The sequence below is a fragment of the Lates calcarifer genome, linkage group LG17 (assembly GCF_001640805.2).
Source record: "Lates calcarifer isolate ASB-BC8 linkage group LG17, TLL_Latcal_v3, whole genome shotgun sequence".
NCBI classification, from domain to species: domain Eukaryota; kingdom Metazoa; phylum Chordata; class Actinopteri; family Centropomidae; genus Lates; species Lates calcarifer.
This window is the reverse complement of record NC_066849.1, coordinates 117135-136125: the sequence shown is the minus strand read 5'-3', so window position 1 is coordinate 136125 and position 18991 is coordinate 117135. Positions and strand designations below refer to the sequence as shown.

The window sequence follows — 18991 nt, the reverse complement described above, 5'->3', positions numbered from 1 at the left end:
GGCATTTATATGGACTTTTGAGAGGTCAGCAAAGCACCCATTTCAACAGCACTTAAGTATCATTATCATTAATGTTAACCTGCCTGGCACACTTGTTAATGTTAGCCGTTTACCATCTGTTAAGTTAGCAAGGTAGCGGCTGCAGCTAATAATGATAACATTAATGTGAGAGCTTGACAGCAAGTGTTATCAGTCCTGCCCATCTGTAACATTAATAGACAGTGCTAATTAAACCAGATGACACAATTATTTGTGTCTGAGAAGTGTTCTGTTTCTCAGACTGGAGGTGAGAGAAGTCGACCAGCAAATAAACAGATTTCCCTACCAGCTCCATTCGATCAGCAAAGACAATATAACGCCAAGTCTCCAGAAAGCTAAACAGGGCTGTAGCTGAGGACATTTGTATGGACAACCTAACCTCTCAGACAACTTAAAAACTATTGTTGTCATTTCTTGTATGTCTTGTTTGTATTTACATATTTTTATTTATCTATCTAAAAATATCTTAAAGTGTTTTGTCATATATACTGTATACCTTACAGTTATGTGACTGTGTTATTTTAATTTTTTTTTTTTTTTTTTGCACTACCTCAGACAACTTAAATAGTGTTTTCATTGATGTTATTATTTATATTGTTCTAGTCTTTATTATTATCATTATGTATCAGTATTAGTATTATTAGTATTATTGAATATTATTAATGCTTTTGCTATTAATTTTGGTCATTTTTGTCCCTGTGGTACAGAAAATAGTATCAAGTATTTTTCTTGGTGTCTGTATCGAGGTTGAAATGTTATTATGGTGACAACCCTGCCACCTTCTATTTACTAACACACTTACCTACCTTTCAGCTCCCTGACTGATACAGTGTTTTCATGGCCCAGACTACTGAGACAACTCTAGACTAAAGCTGCCAATCGCTGATTGTCTCTGTTAATATTCACTGTTTGCCAACCAATGGTTTATTGTCAGATACAATTTAGATCTTATTTAACAGATTCAGTCATATTCGGTCATTGAGGGAGTATTTAGACCATAGAGAGTGGCAGCAAAAGAGGTGGCATACTCTCCCATGGATGAGTTCAGAAATTTAACTTTTAGAAGAAAACAAAACATGGACGAAAGAGCAGCTTACAAAGTGGAGACATCAAATCATAATCAGTCATCCTAAGGTAAAAACCAAATTTGAAATGCAACAGTTGACTTTAATTGAGGTTATGTGTGAAAATATTGTATAATAATCAAGGCTTTGAGAACCACAAACCAAATATTATTCACCTTTCTTGTATTGGTGGTAGAAGTCTCACAGGCGGCTATACCACCGTGAGTTAGTTGGAACTGTTTTGTTTTCTTAACAGACCCTGTTGGCTCTTGTATGTTGAATAATTTGGGGTTTGTATGGTTATCTGAATCCTCCCTAAACTGAATTTGACAATTTCAAATAAACCATACTAACCTGGGCTTGGTAGAGTCCACCTGGGTCTCGAGGGGTGACTCCAACAAAGGAAGAGCGATTGGCAGGGGGGGTCCCAGGGGCTGAGTATGCTGAGGGTTTGTTTGTTAACAACATCAGTCCTGCAATGTCTCTCAAAATTCCATGTCACTTGTAAAGCTGCATGAGGCAGCACTTTTTACAGAATCTATCCATATCACAGAGGAGCTACAATAGAGAACAACATCAACATCCCTAAACGGACTCACTGATTTTTCTGTCTCACTTCACACTGGATACTTATGTTTATCTTTCCACTGACTCTGTGGTTGTTTTATTTACGCTAAAAGACACCAAATAGACCTGAGAGGTATTCCAGATTGTGAAATTGGTAAATTTGCCAAGTGCTATCTTTACACCTTTCATACACCTGATACTTTTTACCCATTTCTACTGCAGGAACTTAATGAAACAGAGTGTGATGTGAATCCATTGTTAAACATCCTGTTTCTGTTTCCTCTGTTCTCTTATTTGGGGAGCAGTTCCTGGAAATGATACCAAATGCAAGTACCAGGCACTTTAAGGGATTGCCTGGGTGCTTTTTGATCATGATTGAATAGAATTACTATTAGAAACACAACAGTAACCACCATTTTATGTATGGAGCAGGACAACCTACAATACTGTGCAAAAGGTTTAGGCACTAAAGGTAAAGTGACACCCCACCACCACCACCACCACCAATTAGCAAATAGAAACCAAAAGGTGGATCAGAGCATTTCTCAGCAACTCTCTAATAAAAACTTAACTTAGAAAAACATAAATATGTTTTTTTTTTTTAAAGTAATTACCAATCAAGACCACAGAAAAGGGATCGCAGTGCATTCAGCAAAGCAAGCCAAAAAAATACAAACCTACAGGAGTCACTGAATGCTATCAACCAACTGGTTTACACCAGCCCTATAGTCCTACTACACACTTGTATCTCCTTTCACATAATGTGAAAGTGAAATCAATACTTTACTGATTTCCACATCATCCATGATTGTTTGTCCCACAACCACTTAATAACTCATTTACCAAATGTAAGATCAGAAGCTCCAGAACAGCTACTAAACTGACGTAGAGGTGAGGCTGCTTCGTCAACTGCTGCTTCAGAAGTCAAATTATCAACTTTAAAATAGTTACGTGACATAATATAGTTAGTTGCCCTTTTGCCTTTTTAATGACATATACCCCCATGAGACACAAAGATTTATATTATAGAACATCATTTCTTTGCTGCAAAAAATAAGATTTGATCTTATTAAAGAAAAATTCTGTATTCTGTCTTTTATCTTATTCTTGTTTTATAACCCAGTTGTTTTCGGGGTCAGTAAGTTGAATGTAAGGAACAGTGTTTTTCTTTCTCACTCAAAAGGTTTAAAAATTATTTTCTTATTATCTGAGACTTGGATTTTATTGCTAAAATCAACATATTATTTAGTAACAGCAAATGAATGGAGGGAGTTATGTCATGAAATGTCATGAAACTTTATTTTAACTTCACAGTCAGTGATTGGTGAAATCATTACAGGCTACAACTGCACTGTTCTGTCTTTTGATCAGATGTTACAGTGAGTACTTTGTGTTTATGTATTAACACAGTACAACCCTCACCACCTCTAACACCATCTCCACTTCTGTGTGCTCCTTGATAAGGTGCTGGGCTGGACCTGATAAGAACCACTCTGTCCGTATCTTTCCCTCTCTCTGTGTGTCACTGTGCATCTGTTTGTCACAACTAAAAGTGTGGTGAGATAAGTTCTAAGTGATTTGTAATGATGACTAGGTTGTTAGGGAAATTTTACGAGATTGAAACTCATACTGAATTTCAGTTGATTTAGGTATAGGTATAGGCTGCATGTTATTCCATCTCTTTTTAAGTTTCCCATAACATTTGTTTGACATCTTATGCATTAGTAATGTAATGATCCTAACGATTTGTAATATTATCATTTTATTAGTCCTTTTTCATGTGTAGTTGAACTGTGGTTACAACATTACAACATATTTTTTTTACATTTTCTAAACTTGGTTAAGTCAAGACCACCACTGTACTGTACTGAGCTCTATTTCACTTGTAGCCCAAAGTCAGCCTGAGGCTCAGGCCAAAGGCTGCCTGTGTAATGAGCTGCTGTCTCACTATATTACATGCTGAATACACACAACTTACATTATATTATACAATTAATTACACACAACAAATTTATCATTTAATTGGTGGCTGTGATAATTAATAAAAGGCACACTTTATTTTGAAACCACTTCACAACTGCAGTTTAAATCTGTGCAGAGTAGCTCTGGGATGTAGCAACACTTATTTGTTGCCTTGGTCATCATAATGAGAGAACATGCCACCTAGTCCACTGGCTCTTTTACGTTTGTAGTAGTCAGTGGACACTTTATCAAGCTACACAGACAATACTTGCTGGACAGGATTAGTTCATTGTTGGGAGGGTATTTTATGGGATTTGTTGATCATATGCAACTTTATGTAAAATTGCATAAACTATGTCAGCAGTTGTACAATCTGCCCACTGTCAGTCTGGAATACCCTCAGGAGTATTTACGCCAGTAAACCTTTAGTGATATCTAACTTCTGTACTTCCATCTCAACATTTAATTGTTCTTGGATATGAACAAATGCAGGACCATTAATGATAAAGTACTCCATTCTATCAGAAGGTTGTGTATATATGTACACATCATGTGTAATGCCACACATCAATACTGTCAACAGAAGACTGTTAGCAATTTGAACACTTACTGGGTGATGTGGGGGAGTTTGCTCCCCCATCAGAGGAAGTGGTAGTGGCCTTTGACTCTGCTGGCAGTGTCGGCCTGGGAAGGGAGGATGGGGGAGGAGCCAGGGAGGGTGCTGGTCCCGGAGGTGCCAACATCTGAGAGGAGATGTAGTGACTGGGCACTTTAATCTGGTTGCTGCCATTCAGCTGGAAAAACAACCAGATAACCAAATTTACTCATTCTAAAGCTGCGACTATACTTTTAACTATGCAGCTGGTCAGTATATATCCTAAACATTTTCTAAATGTATTCACTCTCTGAAGCTAAAGCCTAAAGAACAATTTTTCTATCACTGATACTTAATCTATGATTATGTCTGGATGGGGGCTCACAGGAAGTGGCATCACAATGTGCATGTCCATTGTGTAAGAAAAAGAAAGATGCAACTGAAATTAACACTAAATGGTCACTTACAAAGTTATAAACAACCTCATGGAACTGAGTTGTAACAAACTCACTCGTTCACTTCAGATTCCACGAGGGGGGAGGTTAAGTCTTCATCAGACTAGTTCTATAAATGCCAACCTGCACCATCTGAAGGAAAGTAAAGAGATAGCAGCAGTGGTGGAAACCTGCAGGTGTAGACATTTTGATACTGCCTCGAAGAGTCAGTGCACATTCTTGTGCCACACTAACCTCTAGACTAGCTTCAGTCCAGATAGAGAATACTCAAACAGAAATACAAATCAGCTCTTTGCAAAGCAGAAAATTTCAGTTTTTAATAGACTAGTGAATGTGTTATTTCTTTTGCTTTATCAAATATCTGTGTTTGAGCTTTATTAAAGGACCAGTGTGTGGGATTTACTGGCATCTAGTGGTTAGAATGCAGATTGCAATTATCATTTTATATTATTATATTATTAATAATTATTATTTGTGAAGATTATCTTTCTGAACAAAATGTGCAAGTATCACAAACAAGGGAACAAAGGAGATGATAACTTCCAGGTTGGACTATAAAATACATCATCCCTGCACCACTCCAGATCCCTGTAAATGTTAAACACTGACTAAGTCTGACTAAGACTAAGTCTTGAGTCTCTGTGAAACTTTTTCGGGTAGTATATATTCAAAACTACCTGTCCTACCTATAAATAACTAACATGTCATATCGTTTCAATATGGGTTCATTCATTCTAAGTTCATTATCAAAATCTTTACACAGATTTTGGTAAACCAACATGGTTAATTTTCTTTTATTGTGCTGGTTTAGCTTCTGTCAAAACTGTTAGCCACTTTTACTTTCTTTGTCTGTAGATGGTACACATTGGCACTATGGCACTGCAACTGGCTAGTATTAGATTTCTCCATTTTACTGAGCAAGAAATAAATAACTAGAGTAGAGAAAAACTCTGTTAGCTAACTAAAGTAATAGTCAAAGAAAGGAACAGTATTTGGAGCTCTGTGTTGTACTCTTCGTAGAGCTATCTGGTTGCACTCACTGAGTTAGGAGTCTGATTGGCAGGGTCACAGGCCAATGAGACCAGATCTTTCAGGGGATCCTGGGCCAGGTGAGGAGGATAGCGGATTGCTCCATGAGGGAAGTAGGAAGAGGATGGGAAATGAAGAGATGAGGAGGGGTGGGTACTCCGAGACAGACCTGGACAGAAAAGAAACAATAAATTACATTGTGTATGTGTGTGTGTGTGTGTGTGTGTGTCTGTGTGTGTGTGTGTGTGTGCTACTGACCACTGTGAACAGCTATGACAGGCCGGTGGTGCTGAGTGAAAGAACCCAGTCTTGGTGAGTCTTCCTGGGGAGACGGACTGTCCAGCTCTGCCTTCTTCACTGGAGGAGACAGACCTAAAATGCATGCATAAACAAACACATGCAGACACTGTTGACCTGTCCCCAGTGTGACTCTTGTTTCTTGGTTTTATTTTGGTATTCAGCTTCCCCTTGTGTTTCCTATGGTTTTGTTAATTCCTGTTTTATTTTGTTGCAACTTCCCTGGTGTGTCTCTTGTGCTTTTACTTCCTGTCTCTGCTCTTGGTTCCATCTCCTGTGTCCTGAGCCCACCACTGTGACAGACATTTACTAGTATTATTAGCGTAAGCACCAAAAGTGTGGAACCCTTTCATTTGTTAACTTGTTGGTTTAAAGAGCAACTGTAGTCGCCAGTTTACCACTGTGAAACAAAATGTCATACAGTAGAATTAAAAATGTAATTATATCAAACTAAAAACTTTTGCTTCAGGCCAGTACCCACATTCAATACCCATAATAATATTAATATAGATAATAAAATATGTTTCTAGTGATAAAAAAAGAAAAAACAACAACAAAAAATATGTATTGATGGAAGAAATTGAAGTTTGTTGCATTCATTTTGAAACAGTTCTATGCTACACAGCAAGAGCGTACATATTAAGCTGACACTCCAGACCTCCTCATGAAAATGGGAAGCCTTAATCACTATACCACTGGCTCCACAACACCATACAGCTGTCCCATCTCATCTCTGTGTTGAAAGCAGGTCAACCATGACTACACACTATAAAGTCAGGTGTGAATTTTGGGTTGTAAAATTTGTGTTGGCCCAATTTGTAAAGTGGTGTGGTGGAAAAACTCCACACAGCCAGTGTGTTGTGCTGTGGGATGCTGTGTAAGTGACAAGTACGGATGGGAGCTGGTCTTAAATTGATAGTGGCTCTGGTTTCTGACTGTTTGACTGTAGGCCTTTGTGTCTACCTGTCCATTAATAATCCATTATATGCATTATTAAGCATTATATGACTTCACTGTCGTTGTGTCGTTGTGTTGTGATATATTCCATGAATGCAGTGTTTTCACAGCAAAACAGCTGAGTTCAGTACAGCCTGTCCATGCATCCATACTCAAGAATGTTAGAATGTTAGAGTAACCTGACTAGTCAAGTTCAAGTCAGGTTGGCACTGATAGTATAAAATGAACTATGCTAAGCTCATGACCATAATTGAGGTCTAGAAGATAAATTGACTTTAAATTAAAAGTTACACATTCAGGTTCAGCTCCTTCTTGACCACGACACAGACAAGGGATGTGGCGTGCAGAGACAGCTAATAAAGCCGAAAAACTGAAAAGGTGTAATGTGCCTGAGACACCACAACTTTAAGTTGATCAGTTAGGTTACGTGTGCTATTGTACATATGATCTGATACAAACAGTACATATAGTTTTTAGCTAATATGAAACATCTACTGTGTTGTTATTTTACCTCTGGACAGAGCCAGTCCAGAGCTGTGTACACTGGGCCCCCACATCATTTAACTCTGTTGACTGCCCTAGCATCATTGACCATAATTCATCAGTGGTGGAGGATGGCTGTTTTTATGTAGTTTGACTCAAGGTACTCAAGAAACAAAATGGGAGGATGCGTGTCTACTTCTGCTTTGAATTTTGTGATTTACATTGTTTATCAACTCCCCATACTGAGGTACATCTTCTAATAAATGTTGTAATCTATATACATGTGCTGGTGATCCAGTGGCAGGGGAATTTAAGTATAACAGACACTGGTATGGTCCATGAGTATGGAAAAAAATAACAATGAACTCGCTGTTCTTTATCTTTAACTTTATCTACCATAGGGAATGTGCTAAACAAAGCTGGCAGATAATGGTTTTAGTATTTAAGTAACATATTCAGTCATGCTTATGCTTTAGTGATACATGCTATCTGTGTCTCCTGGTACATATAGTGGACACTACTAGGCTTATTCTTATACTGTTACCTCCTTCCATGTCATCAGTCCAGTTCCTGGAGCTGCTGGCAGGAGAGGAAGGTGAGTGGTAATACTCCCCTCCTGGACTGTCAGCCTCCTCCTCCATAGAGCCAGACTTATGACGTTTACTCCTGCAGACACATATACAGACACAGACATTTAAGTTCTTTTTGAGTATTTTATAAACTGTTGGGGTCAGTGACTAAAAGTGCTTCAGCAACTAGTACAAGTACAAGAAAAAGGCTAGAGGGTAAAGAGTAAAATAAAGTATTTAAATGTATATGTTCCAGAGGTCATTGTCCATATATAAATCTCCTCCTTTAACATGAAGTGCATTTCATTTTAAGTACTTCAGCATTTTCATGCTACATTTCCATAAAGATGGTGGACTGGAAGACAGGTTTAAACAACAATAGTCAAAACTGATGCAGCAGGGGCAAAAAATCCTTAATTCCTAGTGTGGGTCAGGGCTCCAAAAAGAACTGGATGTGGATATGAAGATCCCATATATGCCCATCTGTCCATCAGGGTGTATCCCGCCTCTTACCGTGTCATAGAGATAGGCTCCAGCCCCCCTGTGACCCTTATGGATAACTGCTATAGATAATGAATAGATGGATATGTGTGCATCCTTTCATTGAACACATGCCTGGTGAGTGCCAACATCTTTCAAACTTTGCAATGTCAGTTTGTAATTAAAATTTGATATAAATGTGTGGTCTCCAAGATGATAATGATCTGATTTCTCAGATGACAAAATTCCTCCTGACCCACAGAGGACATTATACATTGGTTCTGAACTTACTCAGCCATGGGCTGTGGGTGTGCCCTCTGTACTAGTTAAGACTAGTTAGTTCTCTGTGTTATGAGTGGCTGCTGTTGCAGCTGTTACTTAGACAGACTGTAGCTATCTTTGTGGTTGTAGCTGTGGTTATGACTATATTCATGGCATAGCTATAACTGTTAACAATGCTGTGATAATGGTTATGATTGTAGCTCTGGTGATACCTGAGGCTTTAATGATTACATATTTAATGATACATTAGTTAATGTGTGTAACACTAACTATATGCCAGGATTGTGCAGATACAGTGAGATGACATCATTGTGTTGGCTGAGCTTTTGGTGTATTAATGTGCTATAAAGTGTAGCCAGCCAGTCACAACTACAGTCACAGCCACAAGTCAACAACAACAGCTTTAGTAGCTTCCATATCTGCAGAGATAGCCATAGCCAGATTCACTGATTGTTGAGCTTAGTACTGAGATTAGGTTAAGACTGATTAACAAAACAGGACTTTTTGGACTTTCTGATGTTACGGGTTAATGAAAGGTGGGTATTGCACATGTATAGCAGTTTGCAGGGTGTATGTGTGTGTTTGGGTACAATTACCCGCTGGATGAGGTGCTGGCCAGTGATCGTCTGAGGCTAACTGGCTGGTTGACAGACTGGTTGAGGTCATAGGCCAGATGACCCTGGAGCTCCCCCACAGAGAAACTAGGTCCTACTCCTGTGACTACTGGAGCTACACATACAGGGAGAACACACACTGAGTTTATGATCTACATACTGATCTTTCAGCCAACTCCATGCAAAATGTCACAAAACAAGTCAAGTCAGGTCAGTTTATTATATAGCATGCAATCACAACAAAAATGATCTCAAGCCACTTTTCATATACAGCAGGTCTAGACTTACTGTACTGTACTGTATATTATATTTACAAAGAGAGACCCAACAGTTCCCACCATGAACAAGCAGAAACCTCCAGCAGAGCCAGACTCAGGTTGGGTGGCCATCTGCCTCGGTTGGCCGTTAACACTAGTCAGAAATCCTAACTAGTTAGGCTGACATGACTAAATCTGTTGTCTGTTTAATTGTGTTTTCTTTCACATATTGTAAAATTGTGAAACAAATCAAATTCTCATTATCCTGACAACATATATACTTTGAATCAAACTAACAGCAGTCAGGTGTACAGCGAAAATGCGTGTTTGTCATAGATGGATTATCACAGTCAGATGTAAAGAGATGTTTAGGACTTGGGACTCAACCTCGCCACAATAAAATGTGATGTGTCATCTGATGCACAAGGCTTACTTCTTGAGACCTGGACCAGCTCAGTGACACTGAAAACTCCTGATGTCACAAAACTCTCCTGGAACTCTGGACCATCTGTAGAAACACAACAGCAGTTATATAGTCTGTGCACGTGAGTCTAGAGCAGTAATAGTTAATTACTATTAATGTCAGTTAATTCAGATGCTTACTCATTCTATGTAATTAGATGTTCATTCACCTGATCAGTGGTTTGCGACTATATAGCTCATACAATGGCTCATGCTTTTAGTTGTGCTTGTATACATTATCCCTGTGTGAGGTATGAGGAATTTTGAAAATTGGATGCTTTTGATGGCTTACTTTCCCTCTATGTTTTCTTTTCATTTTTTCTTTATTTCTGTTATTATGTGCGTGGGGCGGCACAGTGGTACAGTGGTTAGCACTGTCGCCTCAAGCAAGAAGGTTCAAGCCCCAGTGTGAGTCCGGGGGAGTTTGCATGTTCTCCCTGTACTTGTGTGGGTTCTCTCCAGGTACCCCAGCTTCCTCCCACAGTCCAAAGACATGCGTGTTAGGTTAATTGGTGACTCTAAATTGGCCATAGGTGTGAATGACAGTGTGAGTGGTTGTTTGTCTGTATATGTTGGCCCTGTGACGGACTGGCAATCCATACAGGTATACCTCTCACCAATATAAATATTTACAATATTTATATAATATAATATAAATATGTATATTTATATTCTATAAAAAATTACAACATTTATGCAATAGTTATATATAAATATTTACAATATTTATAATATTGGACAAACTGATCAGAACAAAGACAATTAACAGTCACTAAATTAATTCACTTCTACACAGACAAGAAATATGAACATTATGCAAATGTAAGTATACAAAATATTTTGTGACAAAGTGCATCACATTAAATATTCAGGTTACACAGACTGAAAAATGAATGGATTTTCCTTTGTAATGCAACATCTACAGTACAGTTACAGTACCCATAGTCGTGGTTCGACTGTCCTCCTGATCAGAACCCACTCCTGTACGACTGGGACTGCTGCTCTGCTCTGCCTCTGGAGAGAGAGAAAAAGATAGATAGGGAAATGAAAAGTCAGGATAGATAAAAACAAGTAAGGGAAGGTGAAGAAGACTTGCAAGATTTATCAAACTGCTAAAGACTCAAGTGAAAAATAAAGTAAAAATCCTTCAATATAACTCCTACTCACAATCAAAAATTTAAACTTAAGAGAGCTCCAGAGGTAGATGACTATAGACCTAGATGACTACAGTTCAGATTCAGAGCCAAGCACGCCTCTGTTTTCTATCTAATAATAATAATGATAATAATAATAATAATAATAGAATTGCTGAAGCAGTATAAATTGCATTTAAACATTTGATGTAATGTTGTACCATTTTCTTTATTTCACTTTTTGTTTTTTCATTTAAACCACAAATATCTAAATGTCTATGTTAATTTAATCTAATATCGTAAGTATTGTGCACCCAATAAAATCAACTTAAAATAAAACTGTATATGTTCTTGCCGAATAAACAATATGGCAAATGTGGGATCATTCTAGATCTCTGGCTGGCTGTTGCCTGTATAAGTAGACAATATAATCAGTTGTCATCACTTGAGAGTTGGTCTTAAAAGTGACTTTTACACTTGGCTGAGGAAGTCACTTGACAAATGTGACATATTGCTCAAACTCAAGCCACGAACATTTTAAAGCATCCTGTTGTGTGATGCCTATAGGTTTGACAACACAATTAGGATTCAACAATGATCACTGATTACATCCACTTATTCAGGCTGATTAGACCTCTGCTCATCTGACAGCTTGTATTTCAGATCATAACTACTCCTTTGGTGAGTCCAATGTTATCATAACTAATAGAAATGATGGATAATACTATAAAAACAACCAGAAATTTCATTTAATCTAAGTTTTTTTTTTTTTAAATCCTGAGAGATATAGGTTAAAATACTATATTATTTATAGTATGTAGGTGGACTGTGCTCTTGGATGTGCACAAAAGGAAGAGTGTCCAGTTCAAGTCCAAAATCTCAAAAACCATAAAGTCCCCCCATGGCACAGACAGAGAGCAGCTAATCAATCAATCAATAGCAGCAGTCACTTAATGGTTACGGAAAGGTAGTGCAGCAAATAAAGGCAATGCTGTTGAATGGATCACAGGCGTTTTGGGCATTTAGAAATCTTATCTGACACTGTCTGGTATTCATATCCTCCAGGTTCTGTATAAAGGATTGCCATGGATCAACCATTCAAAAACATTCTTTTACAGGTGTATTGCAAGAGAGAACATGAGGCATGATAATGATGAGAACTTGATGAGACAGGGTTGACCAGTACTATTGTATTTCTATATCTGTAGTTAATCCACACAAAAATGTATACTAAATGTGTATGGTTTTATGTTTCATTAATTTAGTTTCATTTTGTGCACTTACAATTACAGATGTGGAAAGATATGGCATATTGCAGCATTGCTGATTGATTTTTGTCACATATATTGTAAGGTAACAACAACCCATGCAGTAAAGAAGTCCCGCTAGTTCATGCCAAATAAATGAAAAGTGTTAAATAAATAGTGTTTTTAGGGTTGCTGTGCTCTGAGTGACAGAGTTTTCTTATTGGCAGTGTTCTAGTACAAGAGCTGTTCCTGAGCTCTGTGTAAAGTGTTTTCTAGTAGTACCTTTCAGATGTGAGATTAACTGTTGTGTCAAGCTGCAGTACACTAGTGTAATAAAGTAGCAGAGGGAGATGTGGGTTACAAATTGAAAAAAATGCTGGCATAAACCAAGATTCCATAACAAGAAAAAACGGCACTGATTTTTGCATGGATTGTGCTACCTTGCAGTATGTCACAGAAATGAATCAGATGTCTCAGTAGGCTTTTTAAAGGGTACAAAATGAACATAAAGTAATTCCACTGATGAAATACAAAACTATGTATATTCACTATATGTATGGTCCATGTATACAACAGTACTTCTGCATCTGGTCACAAGCTCTCATCCACATTACACTTTGTGTCCTCCTGAAATACAGCCAGGAAAGAATCTCATTGCAGCCTGATTCATCTCTGGCAGTCCTCTGCAGATATGTCCAGACACTCAACATTCATTTTGTCAAAGGGAGATATTTGATCATGTGGCTGGTGGTCATAAATGTTCCACCTCCGTAAGGAAAATAATTCCTCTGGTTAATGAATGTGAGGGAGCTGGAAAGAAAAATGACACCATCCTGGGATGGGCTGTGAAGCACTTGGTGACTGGAAGATGACAGTGACACACCACATTGTCCCATACAATTATAAAACGTTTTTAATTCAGCCCCCTTTCCGAGTCTTTCATTGAAGTTTTGAAGGACTGAAAATATATACTAGATTTAGAACTTAACTTTATCGGAAAACAGTATGTACAGTAACAACATGTGAAATGGACACAGAGTTTTGGTGGTGGATGTTTTTGAGTGTGAAACCGTTCATGAATTTTGAAAGGTGGTCATTAAATGTATTTTGTGTCAGAGTAATGAAAAGTAATCCACAGTAAGTCCACATTAACTGCTGTTGTGCTGACTATGTGAAAAGAGCTATCTTAGTAATTTTTTTAAAAAGTGGCAGCAATTGCAAAAAAAACCTGTAGTTGCAAGTATCAAGAGTATGAAAAACAAGTCTAACTACCATCCAATCTTACAACTGCAGGAAAGTCACATTTGCCAATCCTGGTACCACAATAAGTGCAGACTGTCATGAGATGGGCATTAGGTTTACTGCGTTCCACCACTGAAATATTGATTAAATACAAATACAGAATTAGTACTGCAAGTGTTCATGGAATGTGCCTGAATACACTTTCAAAACTAGAACCAATCAATAGGCCTTTGGTTCACAGCAAACTTGCAGTCAATTTATGGGGACATACAATCCAACAATGTCTCCAATGTACATTTAGGTCAAGTAGTTGATTCACTTTATTGACATGCTCTATCAATACAACCAATGCTTTATAATAACAAACAAAGATTACTGATAGCATGCACTTTTTGAGTTTAGTGCAGTGGTGCTCTTGGAAACAGTATGACCCAGAAGAAATAGCATCATATCCTTTTAAAGCATTCCTTGAGAGTGTGTTGCTGAGTTACAACTGTCTCTGCAACCATAATATTAAAACCACAGCCCTGACATTATGATACCACTGTGAGTCAGAGCTAACCTTCAACAGATCCTGCTGCGAAACCTCTTCTGTTCCCCTGGCTGGCTGCTGATTGTTTATTCTACAGTCAATTGATATTTTATTTACTGTTGAGGAGACCTGGTGCCACTGGTGTCTTTAATCACTGGTGCTGTTCTGTCCTGCCTCATGGTGTTAGTGAATGATCCGCTTACAGCTCCCAAAGCCACAATTTAAAAGCCTGATGTGAACGCTTTTTTCTCTCAGCTGTCTTTGTACTCAACTTGTAGTTGCATTAAACGTATTAATACAAATGGCTTCAACTGATCAATGAGAAAGAAGAATTCAGTTCATAAGTTCTCAGACAACCTGTGTCACTTAGGGCAGCTCTGATTTAAAAACAACCACAGCCCTATGAGAATCTTCTAGAACCACTTGTCAAGTCAAAATGTAACTTCTGTATAAAAATACATTGTACGAGGTATGGCTATTAAATAACCAGACTAATGCTGTCATTCAATTTTATTGAACTTAACATTTTTCAGTGTCTTTCTCCTTCAACAAACTCCTCTTCTGCATCAACACAGTGCTGCATTCAGGTCCTTCCACTGATCAAAGCAGTGCAGTAGGTCTTCTTCAGTTGTCTCAGAAACTCTGTGGTTCTTTTCTTAACTTCTGACACAGACTCAGAACGTGTTCCTTTGAGAACAGATTTGATCTTAGGAAAAAGGAAAAAGTCACATGGTGCTGGATCAGGTGAACAGGGAGGGTGATCAAGCACTGGGACTTGTTTTAGGGTCCAGAAACTGCTTTTCCTTTTGATCAGGAGTCAGAAGTTTTGGGACGACTTTGGCTCACACTTTTGTCATCTTCAAATTTTCATGCAAAATTTGCTGAACTGTCTCTTTATCAATGGAGACCACTTGCTCTATCTATACTGATCGTCGATCTTTGATTTTCGTTTGTTGAATGTTTTCAGAAGTTTTTGATGTGCATAGGCATACAGAACACTCATCGTCTTGGACATCCTCTCTGCCTTCACTAAATCTTTTGTACCATTCAAACACACGTGCACGTGACATGCAGTGTTCCCCAGACAATGTACCAAAACATTCAGCTGCTTTGTTCAATTTCACCAAAAATTTCAAGTTAATGCTCAACTTTTAAGCTAATCATTTTCCATGACGCCTTAGCAAAAACACGTGCACTTCAATCAGTAGCTGCAGTGAACTAAAGACGTCACTTATTGGAAACTTACAGCAGCTGTGTGTGAATACCCAACCTATTATAACACTCAGTGTGACTGTGAACTACGTGGTTTTATCCCCATAAAACCAGTCTTGTTATTTAATAGCCATACCTTGTGTTCTCCAAATGTTCTGTCAAATCTGATATGAATAAACATGGCTCCAAGTGACCTTCTGACCTTTTGTTAATCTCCATGGCTGGGAGAAAAATGGTTGGTTTAGTTCTTAGTTAGTTAGTTTTTTTGGTTCATGATAACGTATCATATTAATAGCTGGAATTTGGTATGGATATTTCTGGTCCCACATGGATAAATCCTAATGTTTTTGCTGACCCGTAGCTTTCTTCTAAAGCCTGTGAAGTGTCACAGCATTTTTTTGGTCTAGAATGAAATATCTTAACAACTACTTCACATAATACCATTCTCAATTCTGTACATTTACAGGAGTAGCTTCATTAACTGTCTAAATTTCCACAAATGTTTTCTTATTGAAACATTGTTCACTCAGATGCGTTCTTGCCTCAGTTTGCTTCACCTTAGGTAAATTTCTTTTCATTGACTTTGTATGAAATTGCACTGTTACTCATCACAACATAATCAGCACATCTTACTGCACAATTCATCTCCATAAACAATGAATTATTTTCATAATGACCACTTCATCAGCTTTCTTCTTGCATGACCTTCATGTCAAAATATTGCATAATCTAATACGCAGATGCCCATGGCATTTCCTGAACACACTCATTCTCCCAAAAGAAGCAGGATTCTTATAAACACAGGACTGTCCACATATTGTCTTTCCCAACAAGGTTTTTCATATTGCAGGGTATAATGATCACTGCAGCCTCTAGTGGCTGCTAATAGAGCTTAGAATATCTTGTTGAATCTAACCAGTTATTCAATACATATGTCTCCTAAGTCATGTTATTACTTATTTTCACAGTTTTATGTCATTTTGTATTTTGTTTTAGTATCACTGATATTCCCTCTCATTTCAGAGGCTTCCTGCCATCTTGTGTTTCCCACTGTGTGACTGTCTACTCTGCCCTAATGTGTTGCACCTGTGTCTCTGTGCTCCCTTTCCTCTGTGCCAATTTGTCTTTGTTTCCCCCTGACAAAAACACTAGATTAGACACTAGACTACATTTTTCCTTGTATTAAGTCTTTCTGATTGTGGGGATACACTTTCCTCTGGTTGGAGTTATCCTGACATCTCTGTACTTAGTTGCATGATTCCATCAATTGTGTGGGCACAGTCACATTATGGGACTTCCATGTTAGGGGACAAAAAGACCCATAACATAAATCATTACATATTAAGATGTGTTTTAAGGTTAGGGTAAAGTTATGTTAAGGTGTAGGTAAGGGTTAGGGTTAGGCAAGCAGGAGTTATGGTTAAGGTTAGAGTAAGTCTCCAGGAGATGACTGTAAGTCAATGTAGTGTCTCTTGAAGTCATGGAGACAAGACTGTGTGTGCATGCGCATGCATATGCGGGTGTCAGTGTTGATGTGCGCTCCCACATTATTTTTAGCTTTGCTGCATCTCTCAGTGATGGAAGACCTAGATCTGATTTTCTAAGCAGGGTAACTGTGAAGAAGCTAGCACATTTGACTTTGTTTTAATAAAAGAAGCTAGTGGAAGCTGTGCTGTTTGACTTCCTGTGAAAAAAAAACACAGTGTAGTCACAATGTGCATATACTATAAATATACACTATCACCATTACCATAACTACAAAACTACTTCATTACTCGTACTCAGTGAAGTTCTCTCTCCCCTGTAGTATCTAAATACTGATCTATACTATTCTAAGACAAATTAGTTGCTAGTGATGTCTTTATATTTATTATACTAATGAAAGCCCTAACCCTCTAACCCTAACCCAACCACAACATTAAAACCACTGACAGGATCCAATGCCAGTGTCCCAGGACGCCCCCAGAGATCCTATGTCCTGACAGCTCAGAGTAATTTTAGCAGCACAAGGGGGACCTACACAATATTAGACAGGTAGGTTTAATGTTGTGGCTGATCAATGTCTAAACCAGCCCATCTCCACATATTCTCTGCCAGGATGTAAGTATGTATTGTACTTTCTCTGCTGTAGCTCTCTAGGCTTTCTTATCTGTTGTTGCTAGTTTTTGCCTGACTGTTTTTGCATGGTTCTGCTGCATGTGTGTTGCCCCATGATCCTATTTATCCTTGCCTGCCTAAATAAAGGTAAACTATTTCAAACTTTTATCTCTAAGGCATGCATTTACATTTTCCCAATCTTTGATACTAGCCATAACACTACCACTGTCTTGTTACTCAGATAGTCAACTGCCACTGGTTTATTGGTCAGCAACATCCTCAACAGATTTAGGTTTCACTCTTTTTAGATGCAGGGTCAGCTGTGACAGCATCGTCTGTTTGGTGTCAGTGTGGGTTTCTTCCAGGTGCTCCTTTTTCTAAGGACCTGATCCACCACTACCTGCATTCACATTACATGAATTATAATTTGAAAGTTTACAAAATTGAAACTAAACTGAAAATGCTGATTATTCCATAATGTTTTAGGTTAGACATTTTCTGCAAATATCTGACCAATGCTTTAAAATTTTAAACTCTAAACCTATTGCCAACTAAAAAACAGAAACCATTTTCCTGCAAACCTATATCAGTATTCCTTCTAGAGAAAACCAATCTGTGTGTGTGTTTATTAATCCTTTAGGTAGCATTATGACAACAGTAGAATCCATCTGTTTCCACTCTCCCTGTCAGTGATGTCTTCCGGTAATTCAGCAAAGTGTTCCAATGTAGTCAGTCTGAATCTAAATTTTACTTTAAGTATACTGTGTCTTAATTCACAAATGAAGGATAACATAAAGAACAATATTAAAGTGTGTGTGGTACATACCTCTCTCTTGTACATAGTAAGCCAGGTAAAGGTCAAGCTCTTTGACAGAGACAGAGATGTGTCGAGGCTGGACACAGAGGACTGGGTTGGAGCACTGGCCTCCCTTCACAAGCCGCTCTCCATCTGTGCTTTCCAGTGGGATTCCTTTAAACAGGATGACCATCACCAGGTCCAACCTCCACACCTTGGAAAAGACAAAATTGCTGAATAAAAACAACATAAATTTAACTCTTTCCATGATGGAAATGTTGCATTTAAAAATGTATAGTTTCATTATTATTAAACCATGTCAACTTTTCTGATGCTAAAAAGAGGAAATTATGTGCATTTCCATTAAGGGAAATGGAGCAAATAAATTCAGATGATGGAGAGGGGTTTATGAATAGTCTTCTGTATATGTGTTTGATTCCAGGGAAGCTTTTGGTCTTCAAAATGTCGTGAACAAAATGGGATTAAATGAGAGACAAACCCTAACTTTGGCATCTTCTCTATATTTTAAACCATGATGTTGTCAGATAATGTAAAATACTTGCAATGGTCTTCTGGTAAGTTGAAGTGAATTTTGTGCAAATGTTTTCACTTTCATTCTC

At 38.0% G+C, this 18991-nt stretch overlaps 2 protein-coding genes across 5 annotated transcripts in view; one reads left to right on the top strand and one right to left on the bottom strand.

Annotated features, from left to right (window-relative positions):
• nfic (nuclear factor I/C) overlaps positions 1–18991 on the bottom strand; it is a 48737-nt gene that overhangs the window by 9309 nt on the left and 20437 nt on the right. For 2 of the 4 annotated variants that reach the window (XM_018701873.2, XM_018701871.2), the window contains exons 4-11: positions 18402–18585; positions 11052–11126; positions 10084–10158; positions 9376–9508; positions 7993–8114; positions 5970–6083; positions 5723–5880; positions 4243–4426 (exon numbers count right to left, since the gene is read on the bottom strand). In XM_018701873.2, the coding sequence (XP_018557389.1) occupies positions 4243–4426; positions 5723–5880; positions 5970–6083; positions 7993–8114; positions 9376–9508; positions 10084–10158; positions 11052–11126; positions 18402–18585 (1045 nt within the window). Of the gene's footprint in view, positions 1–1457; positions 1547–4242; positions 4427–4724; positions 4815–5722; positions 5881–5969; positions 6084–7992; positions 8115–9375; positions 9509–10083; positions 10159–11051; positions 11127–18401; positions 18586–18991 lie in introns of those variants that run through there. The other 2 variants (XM_018701872.2, XM_018701874.2) reach the window with 2 other exon arrangements.
• The window catches only part of ahsg1 (alpha-2-HS-glycoprotein 1), a 76658-nt gene that overhangs the window by 44948 nt on the left and 12719 nt on the right, over positions 1–18991 (top strand). The gene's annotated exons all lie outside the window — the stretch shown is intronic.